General features: G+C 44.7%; 1 protein-coding gene across 1 annotated transcript in view; it reads left to right on the top strand.

The window, feature by feature from the left end:
• ches1 (checkpoint suppressor 1) overlaps positions 1 to 21,321 on the top strand; it is a 59,944-nt gene that overhangs the window by 7,723 nt on the left and 30,900 nt on the right. Inside the window, exon 2 of the mRNA XM_084560104.1 lies at positions 20,274 to 20,873. Within this exon, the coding sequence (XP_084416230.1) occupies positions 20,292 to 20,873 (582 nt within the window). The 5' untranslated portion in view covers positions 20,274 to 20,291. The remainder of the gene's footprint in view (positions 1 to 20,273; positions 20,874 to 21,321) is intronic.

The raw sequence follows: 21,321 nt of genomic DNA, 5'->3' as shown, positions 1-21,321 counted from the left end.
GTGGAAGGAAATAGTTTTAATTTATTGTAGTGAAGGTTTATTCTTTGTGTGAAAATTTGGTAACATTATTATTATTAAGCTGATTTTATGATATTCTTTGTTTATTTTTCCTTTCTAGTCTCTTTAGTAAAGCCAAACAGTACATCTTCACACTGCCAGAACACGTGAAGAGGGGTTTCTGGTTTCTTAATTTGAAAAAAATGCAGTTTACATCAATTTCCTTATTCAGTTTAGCTAGGTAATGATTTGCTTGGCAGTAGGCTATCTGTCTCAGATACTTATATGGTAGAGGCCAAATGTGTTTCCAGTTGAGGTCTTGCGGAGCTGTCCCTCTGAGTAGCCACATAAGGAATAGTGACTGTATCACTTTGGAAGGGTGCTCCCCTTATTCGCCCGTTGGTGTTCGGAGATCTACGTCATCAGCCCTGCGTTCCTTTTGTTGTGTTTTTTTGCCACGAATTTGTTGTCGTGAGTTCCCATATGACGTTGTACTTTCGCAAAAGGAGAAAAGTAAGGATGCCAGCAAGAACAGAAAGAGGCGAGCAACACTTAGTACCCCATGGGGAATGTAGTTTAAGTGCCATTATGAAACGATGGGAGAGGGTGTGGGCTGCTTGTGAGAAGCTCCTGGTACGATCGGGTACGAATGGAAGACTCCTGATATGCCAGACGGTAAAATTGTGAAGTGTTGGTACTGTGCACTGGAGGTTGCAGGACCACTTAAAGCAATAGCTGTGGTGTGAGTTTAAGTATTAGATCATACCTAATTTAAAGGGGCACGTCACTCAATTCTGAGACCTGCTGAGACAGAGAAACGGGAAAATAAGAGTGGATAATTCAAACTTTTAGTCTGTTTTATGAGTTCTTAATGCTACTCAACAGGTTCTCTTCACTTCCCTGCCTGGAAAACACTTATATCTGTCTTTTAAGCTCTGAGGTTGTTACTCTTATTGTCAAAAACTTGACAAACATTAGTTGTCTCTCTTGGAGACATTATAAAACTGCTTTTGCTGCATGAGTGCATCACGTTTAATAGCTGCTACACTGAAGCGATCTACAGTTTAATTTTGGTAAATAATACAGATCTGTGGAATTGTACCTTCTGGCTTATCGGACAGGTGTAGTTTTGAAAAACTGTCCTTGATTCAGCTTCTGCAGAAGCCCGCATTTCCCACCCAGCTCACTGTTTGTGTTGAGACATCACTGTTCACAGAGATAGAGGTAGAGAGCACAAGAGCCTTGTTCTTGTGATAACCTATAAAGAATTCAGCACACAGATGGCCTGCGCTACCTGCAGTTCTGTAGTCAGAGTCACTTTAATGTTGGTTACGGTTCCTGTTCCAGTTAGTTAGTTAGTTGGTTGGTTAGTTACTGTCTGCAAAGGCACTGTGTGCACTGTGTCATCGCCTCGAGCCACTCAGCAATATCTAGTTAAATGAGGACAAACAAGAATCTGTGTTTCTCTGCTGGCTTTACAAACTGAACAGTTGTCAAGTCCCCTTCTGCTTTAGCTCCTAAGCCGCTTAAACAAGAACAACATATATGGGACAGACTCTGGTATGCTCTATGTGGTCTTCTTTTACCCAGCAATTGCTGGAAACAAACAAGCTAGTGTGCTGCTAACGATACCCTTTGATTTCACCGTGGAGCGCTAACAACGGTCCAAGATTTATGGTGGTCTGTCATGAAGCGCTGGCACATTCAACACATTTCTTCTCAAACACAGGTGCAAAACAATCATCGTCTGTCAACAAATTCATCAGAACCACATTCAGATCTGGTCAGGGCCACGCTGGAGATCAAGCTGGAAATTATACGCGCCCTGTGTTTGTTGCTAGGCAACTTTGTCACAATACCCCTGTGACCTTCCGACCCTGCCAAGTCTGGTGTTACTGTCCCCGTCTCACACTCGTATGTGTGTGTGCGTGTGTTATCTGAGACGATGGTGCGACTGCCGCATAGCAGCTGAGAACAGCTGTGATTTCGCTGTGGTTTGGATGTGTGTGTGTGTGTGTGCTTGTGCGCATGTGTTCGCAAGGAGCCGCCGTCACCGTTCGTCCACGCACGCACGCCCACAACAACATAATATGGCACTGTCACTTCCACAGCGTGATAACGGCATAGACTCAATCAGCCAAAATACCCCCCAAAACATACACACAGGCACGCACACGCAGACGCACACACACACTCGACCGTGTTGTCAAATCACAGCTGAAAATAGAGAGCAGAGGGAGCGATGGAGCAGTCATTTCCCTGAAGATCCATTCATGTAAAATACTGTTATTCAAAGCTCCCTCCCCCTTATTCAATAGTCTTATTCATCTCTCTCTTGACTGTAAAACCAAACAGGCCTTGTCTTCTGCTTCCCAGCAAGAGCCCTTTGTGCCCGGGCACACGCGAGCCGACGCATTCTCCTTGCCCGTCTCCATAAGAGGAATGTCCTTGGCCTGTCCGACCTGCATGCTCCCGCTGAGCGTTCCGTCAAACACCTGGGGGCGGTCCCTCCCGTGCCGCTCGGGCCAATCAGGAGCGCCGGCAGTTAATGACATCAGTTAGCGGAGGATCTTTAGGACTGGCCCCTCGAGGTGATTCGTCGAGGAGAGAGTGCTCTTATTGTTATGATGATTAAGTGTTATATGAAGGGCTATCAGAGGAGAGCCCCTTAATGAAAGTGGAGCACAGAGAGCGGAGGCGGCGGTGGCAGTGCTGCAGAGAGCTACGGAGATGGGAGGAATTAAGCCAGGAGTGGAGATTGGGGGGTATATAAGGATAGTTTAAGGTGGAAGAAGACAGACGTCATGGGAGAGAGCAAGCGGGAACATAGGCCTGAATATTTAGCAGCTATGTCCAGACTTGCTGACTCTGTGTGTTCATGCTCTGAATGTACCATGAGAGGCAAACCGCTGCAGAAGAGCCAAAGGGGAAGAAGGAGAGAAACAAGTGCATGTATGCGTAAAGGCATACAAATGTACCCGGTTTTGTCTTCCCGTGTGCTGTACGCGTGTGCGGGTCCATGCAGGAATGTGTTTTCGTGTGTGTGCGCGTGTGTGTCTGTGCGCAAGTGTGAACACTGGAGTTTCCCTAGCCGCTTTGGTAAAAGAGTGAAACGCCCTGCCTCTGAGGAAAATTCCATCCTTAGCTGCTCCTACACCGTCGTAAATGATCGCGCTATTCTCAGTCACTGTGTGAATGTGTCAGTTGCATTTTTTTCCCCCCTGTCAACTGTCCCCCTGCCTCTTTCCTCATTTTCAGATATTTTTTACTACATTTCCCAGAATGCCTCATGCACAAGCCCAAACCCCCTACTCCTACACTTGTTGACTTTCATGTGGTCACACCAGTTGGATGTCGTAGACAGCGGTATAGTGGGATTTCTTGAACAGTCACAGTCTGTTTCCTCCTTTAAACAGATCCTAACTAGCGTATACTTTTTTTTAAAGAACTCTAGTGTTCTTCTCAATGATGGATTTGGAGTAGGAATGAAAGCTGACAGCTTGAGGTTGTTTTATCCCCTTTTAATTTCATTAGAACCATTCAAACTATTGAAATCAGTAGTAACCTGTGGCCAGATGCCCCTTTAAGAGGAAAAAAATCCTTGTTCTGTTTTTACTGAAATCTTTGTAGAGTATGTGTGGTTGGTGGTATTTCTATAAACTGTTGGTGCAGTTATAGTCAAGGGGTTGGTTTTTCAGTGGCATCTCTGTACATGAGCTCATCAGGGTGTTAAAACAATACATTTTAGGCGAATTTCTCCTTTAGTTTATCACAAATTAATCAAGCATATAACAGCCGCAAAGTTACTGACACTGGCAATCCGTTCGCTGAGGTCTTTCCTACCCTCAGAGAGCAGGAGCATGCAAAAAAACGCCAATAGTTTTTGGAGTTAATCTCGATTTATTTTCTGTACGTCTTTTTTTGGCGAGCCTCACTTCCCAGCACCCTAGAGGTTAACGCCAAAACGCGACCAGATTGTTTTGCTCAGCTTTTTTAAGACTGTGCTTTTTACCTTATTGTAGCAAATATAAAACTATTCTATTGGCACTGTCATTTTTTTCCGCCCTTATAAGTGCGTGATTATAGGGGAAACACTAGGGAACTGGAGTTTCTTTATTTGCTTGTCTAGTTGATGCTTTGCCTCCGTGCTGTGGTATTTCTCAGGTGAACTGACTGAAATTAACTTTTGACTCACCTGCCAACAGCTGTTAAACTGAAGACTATACCTGCCAGGAGTCATTTTCACCAACCGCAGTCTAACTATCACTGCTACCAGTACAAAAGTATTCGGCTTTATTTTTCTTGATCTGGGTTCATTTGTTCTCAGAGGCGTTTTGTGGTACAAAATCAAGAGAGTAATTTTCTGTAGTTTTTCAGTATGAGGTGAGGGATAATGCCGTATTCATAATTAAAGCATTTGAATGGTATCAGTCAACGGTCCTTGATGGATATGAATGATGAATGCACTACAGAACATGGCCGTGTAGACACATGCCCCCCTTTAGATATAGTTATGAATAGGGTTGACTTAAGGTCGTCTACAGAGGCTCAGCAGCCTGAACTGCACTTGCCACAGTCTCAGAGAGGAATGCTATATATAAGAAATGTTTAATTCATGCTCAAAAACACTTCTACAATGAATTAGTTGCTTTCAGACTAAATTCAGCCTTTGCCGCAGTGCAACATGAAGCCATCACACTAGGGCGCCGTGGCGGACAATCAAATGCGATTCTTGCTGTGAACATTGTATTACTACAGTTTACTTCACGCTCATTAACTGCAAAGAATATGCCGTGATGAATTTCCATACTCTTAAGCCTTTGTAAAGATTGCCATGTCCACGTATAAAGTTGTTTACTCGTCGACTGTTGGTCGGCAGAGGAAGTTCCAGGCTCTGGTTGGCAAGGTAACCTTCTTATATATATCTCTAACCCCAAAAGAGTGAAACAAACACAATATAAAAATATTGCTATTGCATTGGGAAGAGCTGGGTTCACCACTTCCTCCTTGAAAGGCTCAATACTTAACACTTCTGCTATGTTCCCCACGCGTTTCATGTCAAATTCTGTGGTGGAAACTAAAGTTGTGGATATTGTTTCGTAAATGTTTGGGTAACTATGCGTTTGCGTAATATGTCAGTCTATCAACCCTGTTGGTCCATTGCTTCAATGACGTTGCCTCAAAGTTCAGATTAGTTCATCTTGGTACCCACCCACTTTACAACGCTAAAGGTTTTTCGTCTCTCGTCTCTTGTTGGCACTTCGCTACTAGTACTATTTAACACACCTTTTGTATTGTTATTGTGACTCCAGTCCATGGGATTCATGATTGCATCTTTTTCATGTGGGATAAGCTCATATTATTCGATTTTTCAGAGCATTCTTTAGACCTGTACATTTTGCATTCAGAATATTATAGTCAGCTCTTGACATGTACACAGACCAAGCAGCCAATAGTTTGCGAGGCTGGGGTTTAGATACATCCCCAGAAGAAAAGCCCACATTGTCCCATTGGAGTCTTGTTTTTAAGTGTAATATCTGCACCTGCTGCCAGGCCCGGGGGCTCACATTGGCAGTTGATCATGTGCAGAAGGCCTTAGGTCATGTTCGGGATAAGGATGCCTTCCCATAAAATGTACTTCTTGCATTTGATGAGCCATTAAAGCCATACATCTACTGCTCCTGTATCATATTTCCTCATCGCTGCAGTTCCTGTGGCGGTGCGTGCACAACCAGGCGGCCCCTTGTGTTTTTCTAATGCAAAGTAAGGTTAGCCTGACTCTGAGTGGGTGTGTTAGTTGTCTTTAGGGTTAATGTTAAAGTGGGCGTGTCTTTAACAGTCTGCAGCCAACAGATGGACCCATCTCAGTTTATCCAACAAATGCTACTATCATTGGCATTAATTTGGCACTGGGCAGATGGAAACTTCAGACTTGCTCCAGAGTCAGTGACACAGAGGAATAAGACATGAAGCTGTAAGATAAACAGAAAGTATACAACAGGCGGCTTGAAGTAACCTCCTCTGATAAAGCAAAGAAAGGTGCAATAATATACATTTGTTGCACTGCTGCTCAAGCAAGTTTAGGTCATTATATGCTGAGGACAGTTGAAGCACTCCTAGAATCTCTAGTTAGAGGGAAGCTTCATCACATATTTCGTGCTGGCAGGGAGGATGCCCACCCCCCTTCTTCTTCCAACACATCACCCCTGGCTAAAGGAATGTAGCGGAAAACGAGGGGCTTGAGATAGAAGATCAGAGGCCTTAATATGAACCACATTATGGGTTGTTCTCCTGTTTGCCATCTCCTGTGTTCTGCGCATCAGGAGCGAAACCAGCCTTTGATGAATATCTACAAAGAGATTTGAGACTTATAAAGAGCGGCACTTTAGCCAGGTATGTTATCTTAAGCCTGGTAATTTGGGAATTCATTTCACTCATCGGGGGAGCCGGGGGAGCCTGTGGTGTTTATCAGGCTGGCTCACATCAGGTCTGTACATTGAAATAGAGGGTCTGGGGGCTATCCAGTCGATAACTGATCACATCTTAAGATGGGGGTTATCTCATCTCTTATCCCTTTTCTTCGTGATACTTTTTTCCCCCCCTGCAGTTTGCACGTATGTGCATGTGTACTGTAACCATGGATCGAGCCCTGTCTTTCCCCTGAGTTACACATCTACTCGCGGCACCATCATTCTTCATCCCTAATTCTGTTGGCAGGGCCTGTCAAACAGCATACGCTGAAAGACGGGGTGACTTTGAAATGCTGCTAATGACCCTAGGATATAACTACCCTCTTTCCTTAACTCCCCCTCACTCTTTTCTTTCTTGGCCACTCCTGTGTCATTAGCACGCTTTATTGTTAGCCGCTGTTCTCTGGGTCTCCTGATTATAAAATACAACAGAGAATGCTTGAAACAAGGAGTCATAGCGTTTGTATTTGATGAGTGAAACCGGATGTGGACACTCTGAGGAGCCCAACTGTTTTGCGTCAATACCAGGAGAAACTGTCTTTCCAAATGTTATTTAACCTCTGTTTAAACCAGGCAGCCAGCACTGCACATTAAAAATATCCTCCATCAAAGGAGCCCAACATTAAAACATTAAAACCCAGCACAGACAAAAACACACACAAGCGAAACACAATCGTAGCCGGGAGACTATTTTATAAGCCCTCCAATAGGCCACACTTCAGCATCAAACCAGCAGGCTCATTGCCAAACCTATTTAAATCTCGGCCAAACAAAGCGAAGACAGCTCCTTATTGAGTCTGCCACAAGAACCTTCATTAACCGTGTAAACTCACCAAGAGAGCTTTCAGTTTTAAATAATTTTGCAGTCTGTTCAGTGAAGAGGGAGACTAGCACACAAAAGTACTTTTGCCTAATTCAGTTTGACCTGAGGGGCTGATAACAGAAACCATTCATGAGACTACAAACAATCATTTTCCACCAACTACTTTTATTAGAGATGCAGGAAAACAGCGAAGAAACGTCAACCCAGATTATTCATATATATTTTTAATAAAACACTGCATTGGGGAATAAGTAGTGTCAAGACGCATCAAGCATGCATGCTGACAGTGACAGTGTCTGCTGACAGGCTAGGACTAGAAGTGGGGACGGCGTGTGGACATAAAACAACATAACGTGTCTGCAGCAAAATGCAACAAAAACACGACTTCAACTTGTAAGCATTTTAACCACTTACTCCTTTGCCCATGGTGTTCCTACTTCATAGACATTCTCCATTCAGAGTAGACAGCCATACGGTCAAATGGCATAGATTTTGAACTTGCTTGAGATAGGCGATCCATCACAATGAGTTTCCTGCCAAAGTTTATTTTAGTGGAACGCACACGTTCAAAATCAAACCAGAAATCGGTGCAATTCCAGCCAGGGTCACTTGTCAAGTTAAGTAAGGACAAGAAAGCCATACATGTCAGTGTCAAAAATGCTAACACCCTCCAGTGAGTCATGTAGGTTTATAAAACCGCAAGGCTAAGAGTCTACAGTTACGCTAGGTGCTCCATCGCAATGCGCTGCCCTTTAAGCTCGGTTAAAAGTCATGCGTCACTTCCAAGCCATACCTACCATGCGCCGTACCTATGGTGTTGCCTGACGTACACCTGTAACTACACAATGAGGTGATGTAGATCGTAACACCTGTGATTGATCCAAAATGCATTTGCCTGTTCCTCATGCCTCAGCAGCCAGACAAGCATGGAAGATTCCCCTTGTTCCGCTTCCTACACACCATCTACTCACATGTCGTCTCTATGTTCAGCGTTGCAGTGATTCAAGTTAAATTGAGTTCTGCTCAGTTCCACTCGCCATTGTGTGAGGTACACACTCAAACTCAACAGTGAAACCCCGACCCACCATCGCACAGGTATAATAGTTTTCACCAATGTAACCCCTATCGTGTAGGCTCCACATAGAGCAGCTGCAGAAATATCAACCAAGCTTTAGTGCGGCACAGGTGCGCTTCGATCTAGAAGCTAACATCACCATGTCAGCATGCTAACTACTTGCTGCGACAATGCAGATATGCTAAAGTTTAGCTGATATAATGTTTACCATGTTTATTCTTGTTCGTGTATCAGCATTGCTAATGATCATTACACACAAAGTACAGCTGTGGTTTAAAAGGTTTCCTGAAGAGAGCGTGAACGTCTGAACTAAATTTTATGGCGATCCGACCGGTAGCTGCTGAGACATTAGACCAAAAAAAACATCATATGAAACTCTTGAGTGTGGCGTTAGAGGAAAAGTCGGCGGCTCATGAGGTCAAAATCATTAGGATTTATCATGAGGGAGCCAGGCATATCTGCTACTCCATCAAGTACCATAGATCCACAAGATGTGAAACACTAACCTTCTGGCAGCCTTACAGGAGACAAAGTCAGATAGATGTATCCTGTAGCAATCGCGGCTATAGGGTGTCCTCTAATAGTCGGAAGGACGTTTTACCCAAAATTTTGCCCTAAGATTTTAGACAGTTTCTAAAATAAACCATCTTTAAAACGGCAGTAACTTCTTGCTGTCCGACCAGAGATTTGCTGTCACTTTTTGATGCTTGACATTTATTGATACACTGTGCTATGAACACATATTGATTTGTCAGTACTGTGTCTATGTTGGCACTACACCAACATCTGGAGGCACGGAGCGGATGAGCTATTGTCTTCACACAGAGCTGGGAATGTAACGATATTCAGTATATATCACTTAAACTGATATCCTGTGACTAAAGGCTGCTTGTAATCGTTTTTTTTTTTTTTTTTAACATAGTCGTTTCTCAGCAAGGTGCTAGCTAGAGGATGCTCTATGAAAGCATTTGCAACTTGTGTAATAGTGTGATTCCTCATATCACGTTTTCTTTTTTAGCCTTAGTTTGTGAGTTTGTAAACAGGCTGAATTTTGTTTTGTCAGCATTCAGAACACATTTCAGTTGACATAAGGTATCCGGTGCGGTGTTAAAAACAGCTTGTAGGAGTGGGAGGGAGGAGTGAAGGATGTAAGCAGAGTTGTATCATCAGCAGAAGCGGTGCACGTATCGTCAGCAAAGGCAGGCCGGAGAGGACTGTATAGGCTGCTGACAAACTGCTGCCTCACTCCCCTGTCCTTCTCCTTCCTCAAATTCCACTTTCCTGTCTCAAACCAGAAACCATTTTTTTTTTTCTTTTCACCCTGGCTGCCTTTCTTAGCCAAGGGTGATCCAATAAATTCTTAGATACTGATCTGCCTTCGCAACCCAACGTGAGGCTGTGCTGTTTCTCGAACCCAAACTTTCGTCACCAAGTCTGAGCTCTTTTGCTAATTGATTCCAATCTAATGTTTCGGCCAGAAAAGGGGCTCCGAGATCAGAACGAGCTGGAGAAGCCGGAGAGGGTGGACCGCTGGAATCGGACAGGCTCTTCCAGAGGTTGTTGCCATGGCTTTTTGTTGTCGGGACAAACTGTCGGCCAGTGGCTGAGAGCCTGAGCTGCTGTTTGTTAAAGATAAGTGGAAAAGCCAGAGGGGAAAGAGACAGACAGACACAGAGAGGGAGCCCTGCTTCTTCCCTTTTTTTTTTTTAAAAAATATATTTTTATGACTGCAGGACACCCAGCTGAAAAACGCTCGCTACCTCAAAGCTCCATCCACCCCACTCTCTCCCTCCTCAGTGAGGGGATCCCGCCAGATCAAGCTCCCCTCTTTAAACACTTCACTGAGCCTTTCTCCCTGCATTTTTGTGACCTGTGCTCCTCCCTGCCCACTATCAAAGCTCTGTTGGCTGTGCACTGGCCGCTTTGATATCGTATAGTGTTTCTGGCAGTCTCTCCTTCTCCTTCTTTCTCTCTCTCTCTCCGTCTCTCTCTCGCTCTGCCTCTCCTTTCCCACAATATTGTAAAAGAGCACAGAGCGCCAACAGGGACCTGCTCACTGTCAAAGAGGAAAGACAGGGAGGCCTTAGAGGGAGTGAGGCAGGGAGGGAGGGAGGGACTGACGGAGGAGTTCTGAAGCAGGAGAGGAAGGAAAGGTGGAAGGAGTGAGATAGTGTTATCTTTATTACTGTTAAAATTATTCCTTATATTGTTTTTGATGGCATTTTATCAAGTCAGCTGATTGTTTTAGGATCCTTTCCAAAGCCCTTATTGGTTTTAGGTGAAGCAAGACTCCCAGTGCCTGGCGCTGGTGTGTGAATATGTGTGTGTCATTGTGACTGTGAAGAGCTTTGAGTACCTGTAGGTAAGACCATTACCATTTCCTTCTGGTCAAACAGGTTCAGTATCAGAGACGTGCTTGGTTGTATGATTGTAACCAAGATAGTAGTCTGTCTGGCTACTGCACACTGCTGTTCCCCCTGACAGTTTGTCTTCCTAAGATGCATTGGGTAACCTGCTTGGTTATCTACTAATAAACTTAGAAATGGTAGTTGTATCTGTCTGTGGCAACGTGTGTTCCCACTGCAAATGAGTTGCTGTGGAGAAAGACTGCAAGTGGGCTGAGACCTCCCTCTCCAACTGGTATTCAGCTCAATTGATTTGTTCAAGAACGGAGTGAGATCGCCGTGTTCACACTAACACAAGCGCACCGACCTAGCAATGAAACACTCCGGGTTTTAGAATAACAACTTAGATGTGAAAGCACCCTTGCATGCTGTAACTGTTTCTTGATGTTTGTTTGTTTGTTTGGTTGGTTGGTTTTTTACATTTCTGATTGTACTTGGTATCTAATAAGATACAGTGTGAAAGCATTACAAAAACCCAAGGTGACTCCGCAGTCTGTTTTTCTTGTTAAACTCCAGAAAACCCAACGTTTTCTTAAAAATGTTGATTGGTTTCAGAGGACACTGTTTCTTTTTGTTACAAACATGCTGTGCAAGTGCAAATAAACTACACCCAAAATATTCTTTTGGGCCTTTTGTGCATGTTTAGGGTTTTAACCAACAAAAGCAAAGATCAGTGGCTGTTAAAAATTAGATTCCTTCTGTTTTGTGTGTTAATTGCTCTTTGCTCATAAAGAAACAACAAGAAGTGATGACTGCAAGGCCCTTTCCCTTATCAAAAATCCTGCGGGTAGTTCAGAAATCTGGACCGTGTCCAAAAAAGGAACCCAACTGTGCCGTCTAGTAGTATCAGTGGCGCGGTTATTTTCCCATACATAACACATAACACATAGATAACATGTTGAGTGCCACACCAGGAGGGCACGCCGAATAGTGGCACCAAGTGTGTGAGAAAATAAAGTCGAGCGCCCGACTGAGTAGCTGAGTGAGCGTGCACAAACGTGTGATTGCATGTGGGCCCGTGGTGTGTCACGGCCATTACCATGGAAGTCTAGGGCCTTGGGCCTGGGCTTTTTTTAAGCTTGACCCGACTGTCGCAGTCAGTCCACCACACACACATACACGCTCCACCACGGGACCTCCAGGCTGCACACACACACACACACGTCACCTTCAAGCGTCCACATTCCTAACCTCAGTTTGCTTTTGTGTGTCTGCGTGTGTGTGTGTATGTCTGACTGTTTGGCATCCTCAGAGAAAGATGGGGAGCGTGACTTCATGATCGTTGGCTGCTGATGAATCATACCAAACTTACTCTGTGTTTGCCTGATGCAAATGTCTGTTTGCTTTGTTGGTTAGCCTACTTTGGAGGACGGAGGCTGCGTGTTTGTTTGTGTCGTCTTGAATTATTCACTGGCAATATTTGACTTTTTTCCTTTTCTCCTTTTTTTTTCCTTTTGCACCATACATTACACGTGTCCTCTCTGAGCTTTCTTTAATAAAGCAGCCTGGTGTTTTTCTTGCAGCGTTACCAGTGGCCCCATTGATGTGTTTCCTGCTATCATTTTTCAACTTGAAAGTTCTGGGGCTCCGTTCTCTTAAATATACTGTATATTATGTGCTTATTATCTGCTTAGTTGGTTTGCCAATAGTCAGAGGGGATGATGTTTAATCCTCTGGCAGAACAGACTCTGAGCTCAAACCTACAATATTAAGAGAGCAGAGTAAGGGGTTTGACCTCTTTTGCCATAGGCTCCAATAATTTAGTTTCTTATACCATATACTTTCTGACAGTGCTCACTTTTGCACTTAGGGCAGCATATATTATAGTAGAGCTCCTACTAATGGCTATTTTCATTATCCATTAATATCTTAATCATTCTAGTGTTATAGGCAATAGTAAAATATAAAAATATATAAGTAAATGTAATGTAAAAACCCAATTTCACAGAGCCCCGAGTGACATTTTGAAATTGCTTGTTTTTCCCTGATCAACTGTCCAAAGTAAAAGGAGGTTCAGTTCTCAATTACCTTAAACAGGAGCGCACTAAATCCTCACATTTGAAAGACGGGAACCAGTGGATGCTTGACATTTCAAGCCATGCCAGCAGCGCGGCTCTAGGGGTGGATGGTGTGGTTCACTGCCTTCGGTGTATACTGAAATACTTGTACGTGATTTATCACCGCTGATATCTACCAGATAAGACTGGATCAGAATTTAGTCATTTCCCCGTCAGGATGAATTGCAGTAATTGACGCTCACATCTGTTGTAGCTGTAGTCATGATTAGTGCTAATTAGTGGGAGTGGGTTTATAATTGGTTTTCCGATTTGAATCTATCTTGTTGTTAATGATCAGATATTGATTCATAAAATTCTTCGATTGTTTTTTTTTTTTTTTTTTTTAAATACAAGCCATTTTCTGCATCCTTATCGTTAGGAATCTCACCGCGTTCTCGCGAGAATAATCCTGCAAGACCAGTCTCGCGCATTTGTCTCTCAAGACTGGTTTCACATGACCAGTCCCGAGGGACCACACAGCGAGATTAGTACACGAGTGAGGGAGATCAAAAACATGATAGAAGCTCCGACTCACACAGCACCGTCAGGCCTGAGAGCTGACGCGGGGCGGCGTTTTGGATTTGAGAATTATGCCGACAGAGAAGAGCTGGACAGAAACAGAGATGTGCCAACTGCAGGGGAAATATTACGGGGACACCATAAATCAAATCAAATCACAAAATCGGTAGCAATACCCAGCCCTGCTAATTAATAATAAAAATAGCGTGCTAGAGTAAGATGTTGCGCATGGTTTGCTTTTTCACATTTTGTCCTCAAAAGCCACAAATGACAAGACTGGGGAATATATCATGCACAATACACAGAAGCGAGTAAAACCGTCACCCATATGTCACAGTTTCCGTAACTGCACAGCTGAAGTGCCCCTTAAAAAGGCTTTGATTTTCAGTGTCAGCTAATGCACGAATGCACAAAAGGTGAATTTTTGAACCACTTCCTTTTCACTCTCCCCTGTAATGGCGCTTGTCACCCTGAATCTGTTAAATCTGTGAACTAAATTTCGAAAATTATTAAAATGAACTTAAATATTAAAAGAAGTCAATAGCGGATTTGTGGAAGAAAAAAGGGTGACGTTTTGTAAATTTTATAAATCAAGAGATCAGTTATTTTGTTTTTCAGCGCCTGCTTTGCAAGTATAAGCCAATCAAGTGATGCTTCAGTGTGAGTGTTTTAAGTGTGCCCCGCATGTGTGTGTGCAACTGTGTTAGTTGCCAGGCAGCTGAGAGCAGCAGCTAGGACAGAGGGGTCAGGAGCAGTCCTCAGGGACGCCCTGACCCCTGACCTCTATTCCATAACTCTTGGCTGCAGTAGATGACATAAAAGGAAGACACAGTCAGACCTTATAGGATGTGATTGGTCTGGCTCTGCTTCCTTAGAGCCCTCTGGAACCCTGATATTTGTCGTCAGGGAAAAGCGGGGAATACGGAGGGTGGGGGAACTGATTTCACGGGTCGAAAATGGAGAACATCACAAGACTTCCTGGAACCGGTGTTGACATATATGTAGCAGAAGTTATTATTTTTCCAGACTACTCATTTTCTCCTTCTCTCTGTTGGTCTTCCTCTCTCCTTCCATCTGTCCGGCGTATGTGTAGGAGGGATAAAGGTCGTCCTTTTGTCATCAAAACTCCAGATTAGTTTTGCCTCGGTGCATCTGACTCTCTGCTTTATCACTGTGGCCAGAGGAGCCACAAGGTTCAGCTCACCCCTCTGCAAAGTAATAACTGCTACCAGCCGCTATCCCATTCTTTGCTGCTATCTGCTACACTACTATTACTACTCCATTCTGGGGTAGGGGAGGGATTATTTTCATGGCGCTGGCTTTATTGGGGCAAACGCAGTGGAGACTGACAGGAAAGCGAGAAGCGGGAGGAAGTGACATGCAACATATGTCTCGAGCTCCGATCAAACTGACAAAGTTGTTATAGTTGCTACAGTCTGCCGAGGCCCGGAGCAGAGCACAAATGAGCTGCTGACAGCACGTCATAAGCCTATCTTGGTTTTATATTAATATTTCTGCACTGATGTGGTTTTGGGGGTTCTGTAATTTGAGGACTTGGGGATTTCGCTGAGAGGCGGATTGGCTAATATCGCAGCAGACCCCGGTGTAAGACAGTGAAATGAAGGACATTATTGAAATGTTGCTTTTGGCTTCGGCACACAAAAAAACGCCCGCAAGTCAGACAGAAAGAGCTGCCAGCAGGGAAGGGAGATCTTCTGAGGATTACGTAAATGCGGCATGTGAATTGGACAAGTATCTGCGAGAGCATGAATACAGCGTAAGATGATTACGCTGTCAATTGGAGCACATGAATTAGTTTACACCCTCTCCGCTCTCAGAGGGGTTTGTTAACCTCATCCCGCCCGTGTAAACACTGGTGGCCTCTGTCTCTGGCTACAAAGGCTTCAGAGAGTCGGAGCTGGCCAGAGGTCAGCCGTGTCGCACGGAGGTCACACCGTTTTCAAAGTGAACATATTTTCTCCCTTTCTCTCATCAGTTTTGGTCATCTTAAAAAAATCAAAGCTCTCGTTTAAAAACTGAATGGTAGATTGCCTCTCTATTTTATCTGTGATCTGATCATGTTAAGTGATGCTCTATTAACTCTCGAAATTAAAACAGCGGCCAGCCCTCCTCCTTCATCTTTCTACAGACGTGACAATAAACAGCAGCGTATTGATTTTAAAAAGCTGTTTTGCCTTTTAGTGGCGCACACATTGGTAGCTGAGGTTTCATGTACAGCTGGAAACAAACAGCGGACTGAGGAAGGAGACCTTTGGGTCTGTCAATATTTTCAGACAGTCGGAGAGAACCGAGCCCTGGCAATTGCTCCAAAAATAAAGTTAGAACAGATTTAGCTTTTTGGAAGACTTTATTTAGAAGACAGGGTTGAAATTGGGTTGGAGATTTGTCTGCTTCAAAAAAATGGACTAAAATTAAAAGGAATCTGAAGATAGAAAAGATGTTTTTATGATTTGTGAGTTTTGTCTCTTAATTCTGTACTATAAATAAGCCTGAGGGCTCACTCTTTACTTGGAAAATAGTTATTTGGCAAATCTGTCCAAACTCCTCAGCAGTTTTTCCAGAGCTTTCAAATGTATCCCTGTCAGATCAAGACCTCACGCAGTTGCTAAGTTAAGCTAATGCTAAAGTTTGGAGTTTGGTATTATGATTATATCCATCCGTATCCAACAATCAGCCTCAACATTAAAACCACTGACAGGAGACGTAAGTGACATTGATCATCTTGTGACAATACAGTGTTCTGCTGGGAAACTTTTGGACCTGGCGTTCATGTGGATGTTACTTAGACATGCACCATCCACCTAGACCAGACCAGGCACCCCCACCCCAAAGCAATGACACGAGGGTGCAAGGGTGTTCACCTGGCATCCAAATTCACTTGACCCAAAACTGTCTGTACATACGTGCATAAAGTTTCTACTGGTAGTGGCTGGTTAAATAGCTTTTTTGTAGTTTTATCCCTGGGACATCACTCCCTGCGTCTTCACCGCGCGCCAAGCAAAGCGTTCACCCTCCACTGAGCTGACTGCCTATGCTCATCGACTCTCTACAAGAACGTAAATAAATGTTTTCCCAAAAACATCAAACTATTCCTTTCACTTACAAGCCAAAGCGGGGTATTATGGATAAAATCACAAGAGCCGCTGAACACATTTCAACAGATTTATTGCCATGGCAACTGGGCAAACTGCACAAGCTCAAAGGTCGAATAAATCATGAAAAAGTGATGTGTACGCTTCTGTAACTCTGGAAATTTTACATTTACACAACACAGTCGGGCAAGAAGTGAACGTTTGGAGGCAATTGTAAACCACTATATTTTAATCTAAAAGCATACCTCAGAGTAATCACATTACTGCTGTAGTTTTGAATGATGTCAAGTGCTGTATGCGTTCAAAGCAAATGTGCGTTCCCATTTTTGAGCAGTGGAGATTAATCTAGTGGTTACTGTATTTAGGTTATTTAGTTTGGGTTATTTTACTCATATACATTGATCAGCTGATGACTCAACTTGCTAGACATATTAACAGAATATCGCAATCAGACCATGTGAAGATGAATTGCTACAGTTGCCCATTTGGTAGCCATAATAAAACCTTGCATGCTAGGTAGCTACACCTAATGGAGTCAGTTGTTCATTTTTCATCAGTAACTTTGAGACAATATATGTAAGTTTCAGTTCGAAGCCTTCTAAGCTTTAAACAGCTGTTGTTCCACGATGAAGAGATGCTGTGCGTGGATCCTACTGAGCATGCGCGGAATAATTGATAAAACCCAATTTAGAATAGTTATGAATCTAAAAAAATAGAAGCAAATGTTCATATTTGATGTGCTCAAGCGACAAAAATTATATTTTTGCCTAACTGATGCTGTAAACAGTTCAGTGATTGTCAGAACGTCCCGATTCATATTTTTTAATGTCCATATTACCGTGTATAATAATACGACCGAATATCAGGGCTATGTTTTATCTGTGGAGTCTGAAGCAGTCTGAATGTTCAACACAGCCATTTCCAGCCATTGTTACCTGCCAGACTTGTGTGAAATCTATATTCACGGCAGCGTGATAATAGCAACAATCTGACTTAAGTGCACCTCCGACCACTAAATGTTCGGCGATGGAGAAAGTCGCTTATTCTAATTGTATGGTCTCTTTCAAAGTCCATATTATCAGGGTGCAGAGTGCAAACAGAACCAGTGTGGTGCTGGGGTCACAGTGAGAACAGGCACACTGCGCGGGCTTCAGCTGCTATAAATCGTATCAATATGCACAGACACTTATATAAAGAATGTAGCAGAGCGATAGTTAGACAATGTACTTATAGCCCAGTGCGTACACACACACACACACACACACACAGACGGAAAAAAAAAAACACACGCACACGCTAAGCCAAATGTGGACATGCCAAACAGAGACGAACACAAATCAAAACAAAGCATGCAAACACAAAAGAGATCCAGAGAATGAAGAAGACAGAGAGAATAGCACAGTCCCATCTGTCAGACAAATGTGAGGATGCTTGTAGCACACACACACACACACACACACACACAAACACACACATACACACACACGTGCACTCACAGCAAGCGTCATTTAGTCTGAACTTGAGCGATATCTGCCTTTGTCCTTTAGCAGTTGGTCCTGAGGGGCCGTGGTAGAAGTTGCATGAAAGTTTGTTTAGAGCTGAGCAAGTGTGTTAAGCTTTATGAGAGCCCACGGGAGACGTGGTGGCACACACACACACACACACACACACATCGGCATCCACTCATACACACACACACACACACACAGTAAGGCACGAGGCTTGGGCGGCAGCTCGCAGTGGCCCCAACCAACAGTGAGGAGTTTGTTGTCATAGCAACAGTAAAATGAGATGACTTTACTGTCAGCCGTAATGTTTCATGGCCCCCTTGCCGCTATGGTAACATAACAAGGAGGAGGAAGAGTAGATAGAGAGAAAGAGAGCATCAGAGCCATCTCTGCATTCCAGTGGACTCCTGCTAGGAACAATGTCACTACAATGCCCTTTCTTCCTTCTCAAGACAAACACGCGCGCGCACGTAGCGTGACATGCCTGTCAAACACACGCACAAGCAGGCTCGCGCACACCTTGAAGAGCCTGTCAAACACCCTCTCCACCTCGCCCATTCCTTTGATTATAGGCTCCCTATTTTCAGCTGCGGCGCCGCCGTCGCCGGGACAATTTGAATTCATTATGCTCAATGTCAATATTGGTGCAACATCGCTGTACCTCAAGACAGGTACAGCTTGTTGAATGAGCGCGCGTGCCGTCAGACGGTGCGAGAAGCGAAGGGACGAGGGAGAGGGAGGAAGAGGAGATCAAAGAGATTCAGCTCCGCCAAGTGTTTTCCTGCGCCGTGGAGACAGTCGGATGGAGCGGCGAGGTGACTATAGGCTGGCCAACTATACGCGGAGCAACAGCGCAGCAGCTATACATCACCGTTCTATATTTAGCCCAGTCCTTCCACTACAGCCTATCAACGCTGCTAAGCAGAGTTATCTGTGCTGTTAGAAAAGTGAAAAGAGGGAGACAAGGAGATAGGTGGAAGAGCAGCCGACACAGAGGGGGGAAAAGAAAAAAAAAAACACGGCAGAATGAGAGGGGAGATGACTTGTTTTGCTCTGTTGCCATGGTGACATGGCAGCCGGAGCTGTAGCGATCTGACAGTTGTCACGGCGCAGCGGGTTGCCATGGGTGACAGCTGTCAGTCAATCACGCAGAGTGAGGGGACAGATCGGCCGATGATCACCTTGGATTAGAGAGGGATCGTACCACACAGGGGCCAGCCAGAACATATCTACACTTAATCCTCGTGTCCTAATGGTGCCGCTCTCTACTGTGTTATGTGCTGTCACGTCCACGTCTTCATGTGTGTTCCTGCTTTTTAGCTTCGCAGCCTTTTTGCACCCCAGCTTGAGCACATGCACGAGCCCTGACTTTTTGCATGCAAATTTAGATTTCTACTTCCGCGTACGTACGTGCGAGCCAGCGTGCATCCTAGCAGGTGTGCACGTGTGTGTCTAGATCCTGAAACATGTTCAGAGTGAGTGGAGGAGATTGCATTTGGCTGGAACTGCTTGCCTCGGGTCCTTCCCACAGCTGTCTGTGCTAGAGGACAATCAAAGGACCCGGTTGTGAGCCTCCTGATTGTGGTGTGATACTCAGACCCGTTCCCCCTTCAATTACCGCGCTCTGCCTGCATGTAACGAGCACAGCATTGCTCTTATGTTAGCAGAAACAACGGCCTGATTAGAATGTGGATGGATTTGAACTCGCGCTCTAATTTGTTTCTTTCTTTCCTTGACAAATTTTCCCCGGGCCGCGATCATCTCTGGTCACAGATTTTTTTCCCCGCTGTGGAACCGAGTCTGGCTAATGTCGCAGATCCAGGAGTTAGTTTTGTCTGCACTCATTTATCGCGCCACCCTTGACAATTACATTTTCTCCTGCTGTAGGGATGTTAAATCACCGGCATGGTCCCCGCGACCCCGTACCATTAGACCTCTGAGAGTATTCATGTGTTATGACAGCAGCCCTGTGTAATGTCAATACTTTGCTGGTACGCTAGTAATTAGAGGGTAGTTGTACAAGGCAAGATTTCCTCAACCAGTGAAGCACTAAATTTGCCGTACCAGTCAGATCTGGAGAAAAAGCCCCAGAGAAAAATGATGATGTATACTTTCCCCCCTCAGATCTAAACCAGCCTAATTAGGAATGTGGTCAAAATCGTGTTGCGTGTCTCCACCCTTTAACCCTTTCATAAAAAAGGCTTTATGTGAGGAATTGACTAAGTTTCACAAGCTGACCATGTTTGTTTTCTCTTCCCCTTCTCTCTCTCTCTCTTTCCTTCTCTCTCTGCTGTCCTCATCTCCAGGAGTGAGCCCTGGGCTGGATGGGACCCACCATGCCCCCCAGTAAGAAGGCCCAGAGCCCCAGTAGTGCAGCCAGTGCCTCGCAGGGCATGAGCCCGCCGTACCGGCAGGGAGATGCCGCCACAGCAGCGTCCGAGGCCGAGGCGGCTGACCTCTCCCTTTCCCTGTCCGCCTCCTTCTCCAAGGCCGAGGACGAAGAGCTCACCAGCCTCTCCTGGCTCCACGAGAGCACCGACCTCCTCAACAGCTTCAGCCACTCCGGCCTGCGTAGCGTCTCCCCCCTGCAGGACCCCGACGGCCAGCACCCCCGCTCACCATCCTCCTCGTCTCCCTCCCCGGACGACCCCCTGCTCGGGGACGCACACTCGGCGTACGACTTGGCGGCGGGGGCCAACCGGAAACCCCCGTACTCCTTCAGCTGCCTGATCTTCATGGCCATCGAGGACGCGCCTAACAAACGACTTCCAGTGAAGGATATCTACGGCTGGATTCTGGAGCACTTCCCTTACTTTGCAAGCGCCCCCACAGGCTGGAAGAACTCTGTGCGCCACAATCTGTCTCTCAACAAGTGCTTCAAGAAGGTGGACAAAGACCGCAGCCAGGTACAGAAATAACATTTACTTCTCTCGAAGCGAAGCCCTGGGTATTGATTAGCAATACTCCTGGAGTAATGAAGTAGTATTCAAATTTACCCTGCGTTTTTTTTTGTTTTTTTTAATACTGATTGATCCTTTTCCTGGACATAATCAGAAAAACCTCTGCAAGCAAGTTTGTGTACTTTTTACAATGTCACATCCATACCTTTAGATTATTCTTACCAGGAATATTCAGCCTCGAAGCAGCTCTGTGTCAACTAATGTTAGCTCAGTAGCCAAACTGGAGATCAGTGGCAGATATCACTAAATATATTTTAAATGCTAATACAAATCGTAGATGTAAAAACCCCCTTTGAGGATAATTATCAAACGGCGTTAGGCATCCCAGCACTGAAGCCGTTTTCTCAGGCAGTGCCGTATTGATGCGAATACAGACACTGATTATAACCCCAAG

This window comes from Chelon labrosus, assembly GCF_963514085.1.
Source record: "Chelon labrosus genome assembly, chromosome: 14".
NCBI lineage: Eukaryota > Metazoa > Chordata > Actinopteri > Mugiliformes > Mugilidae > Chelon > Chelon labrosus.
Note: the sequence above shows the minus strand (reverse complement) of the source record. Positions and strands in the feature narration are given on the sequence as shown.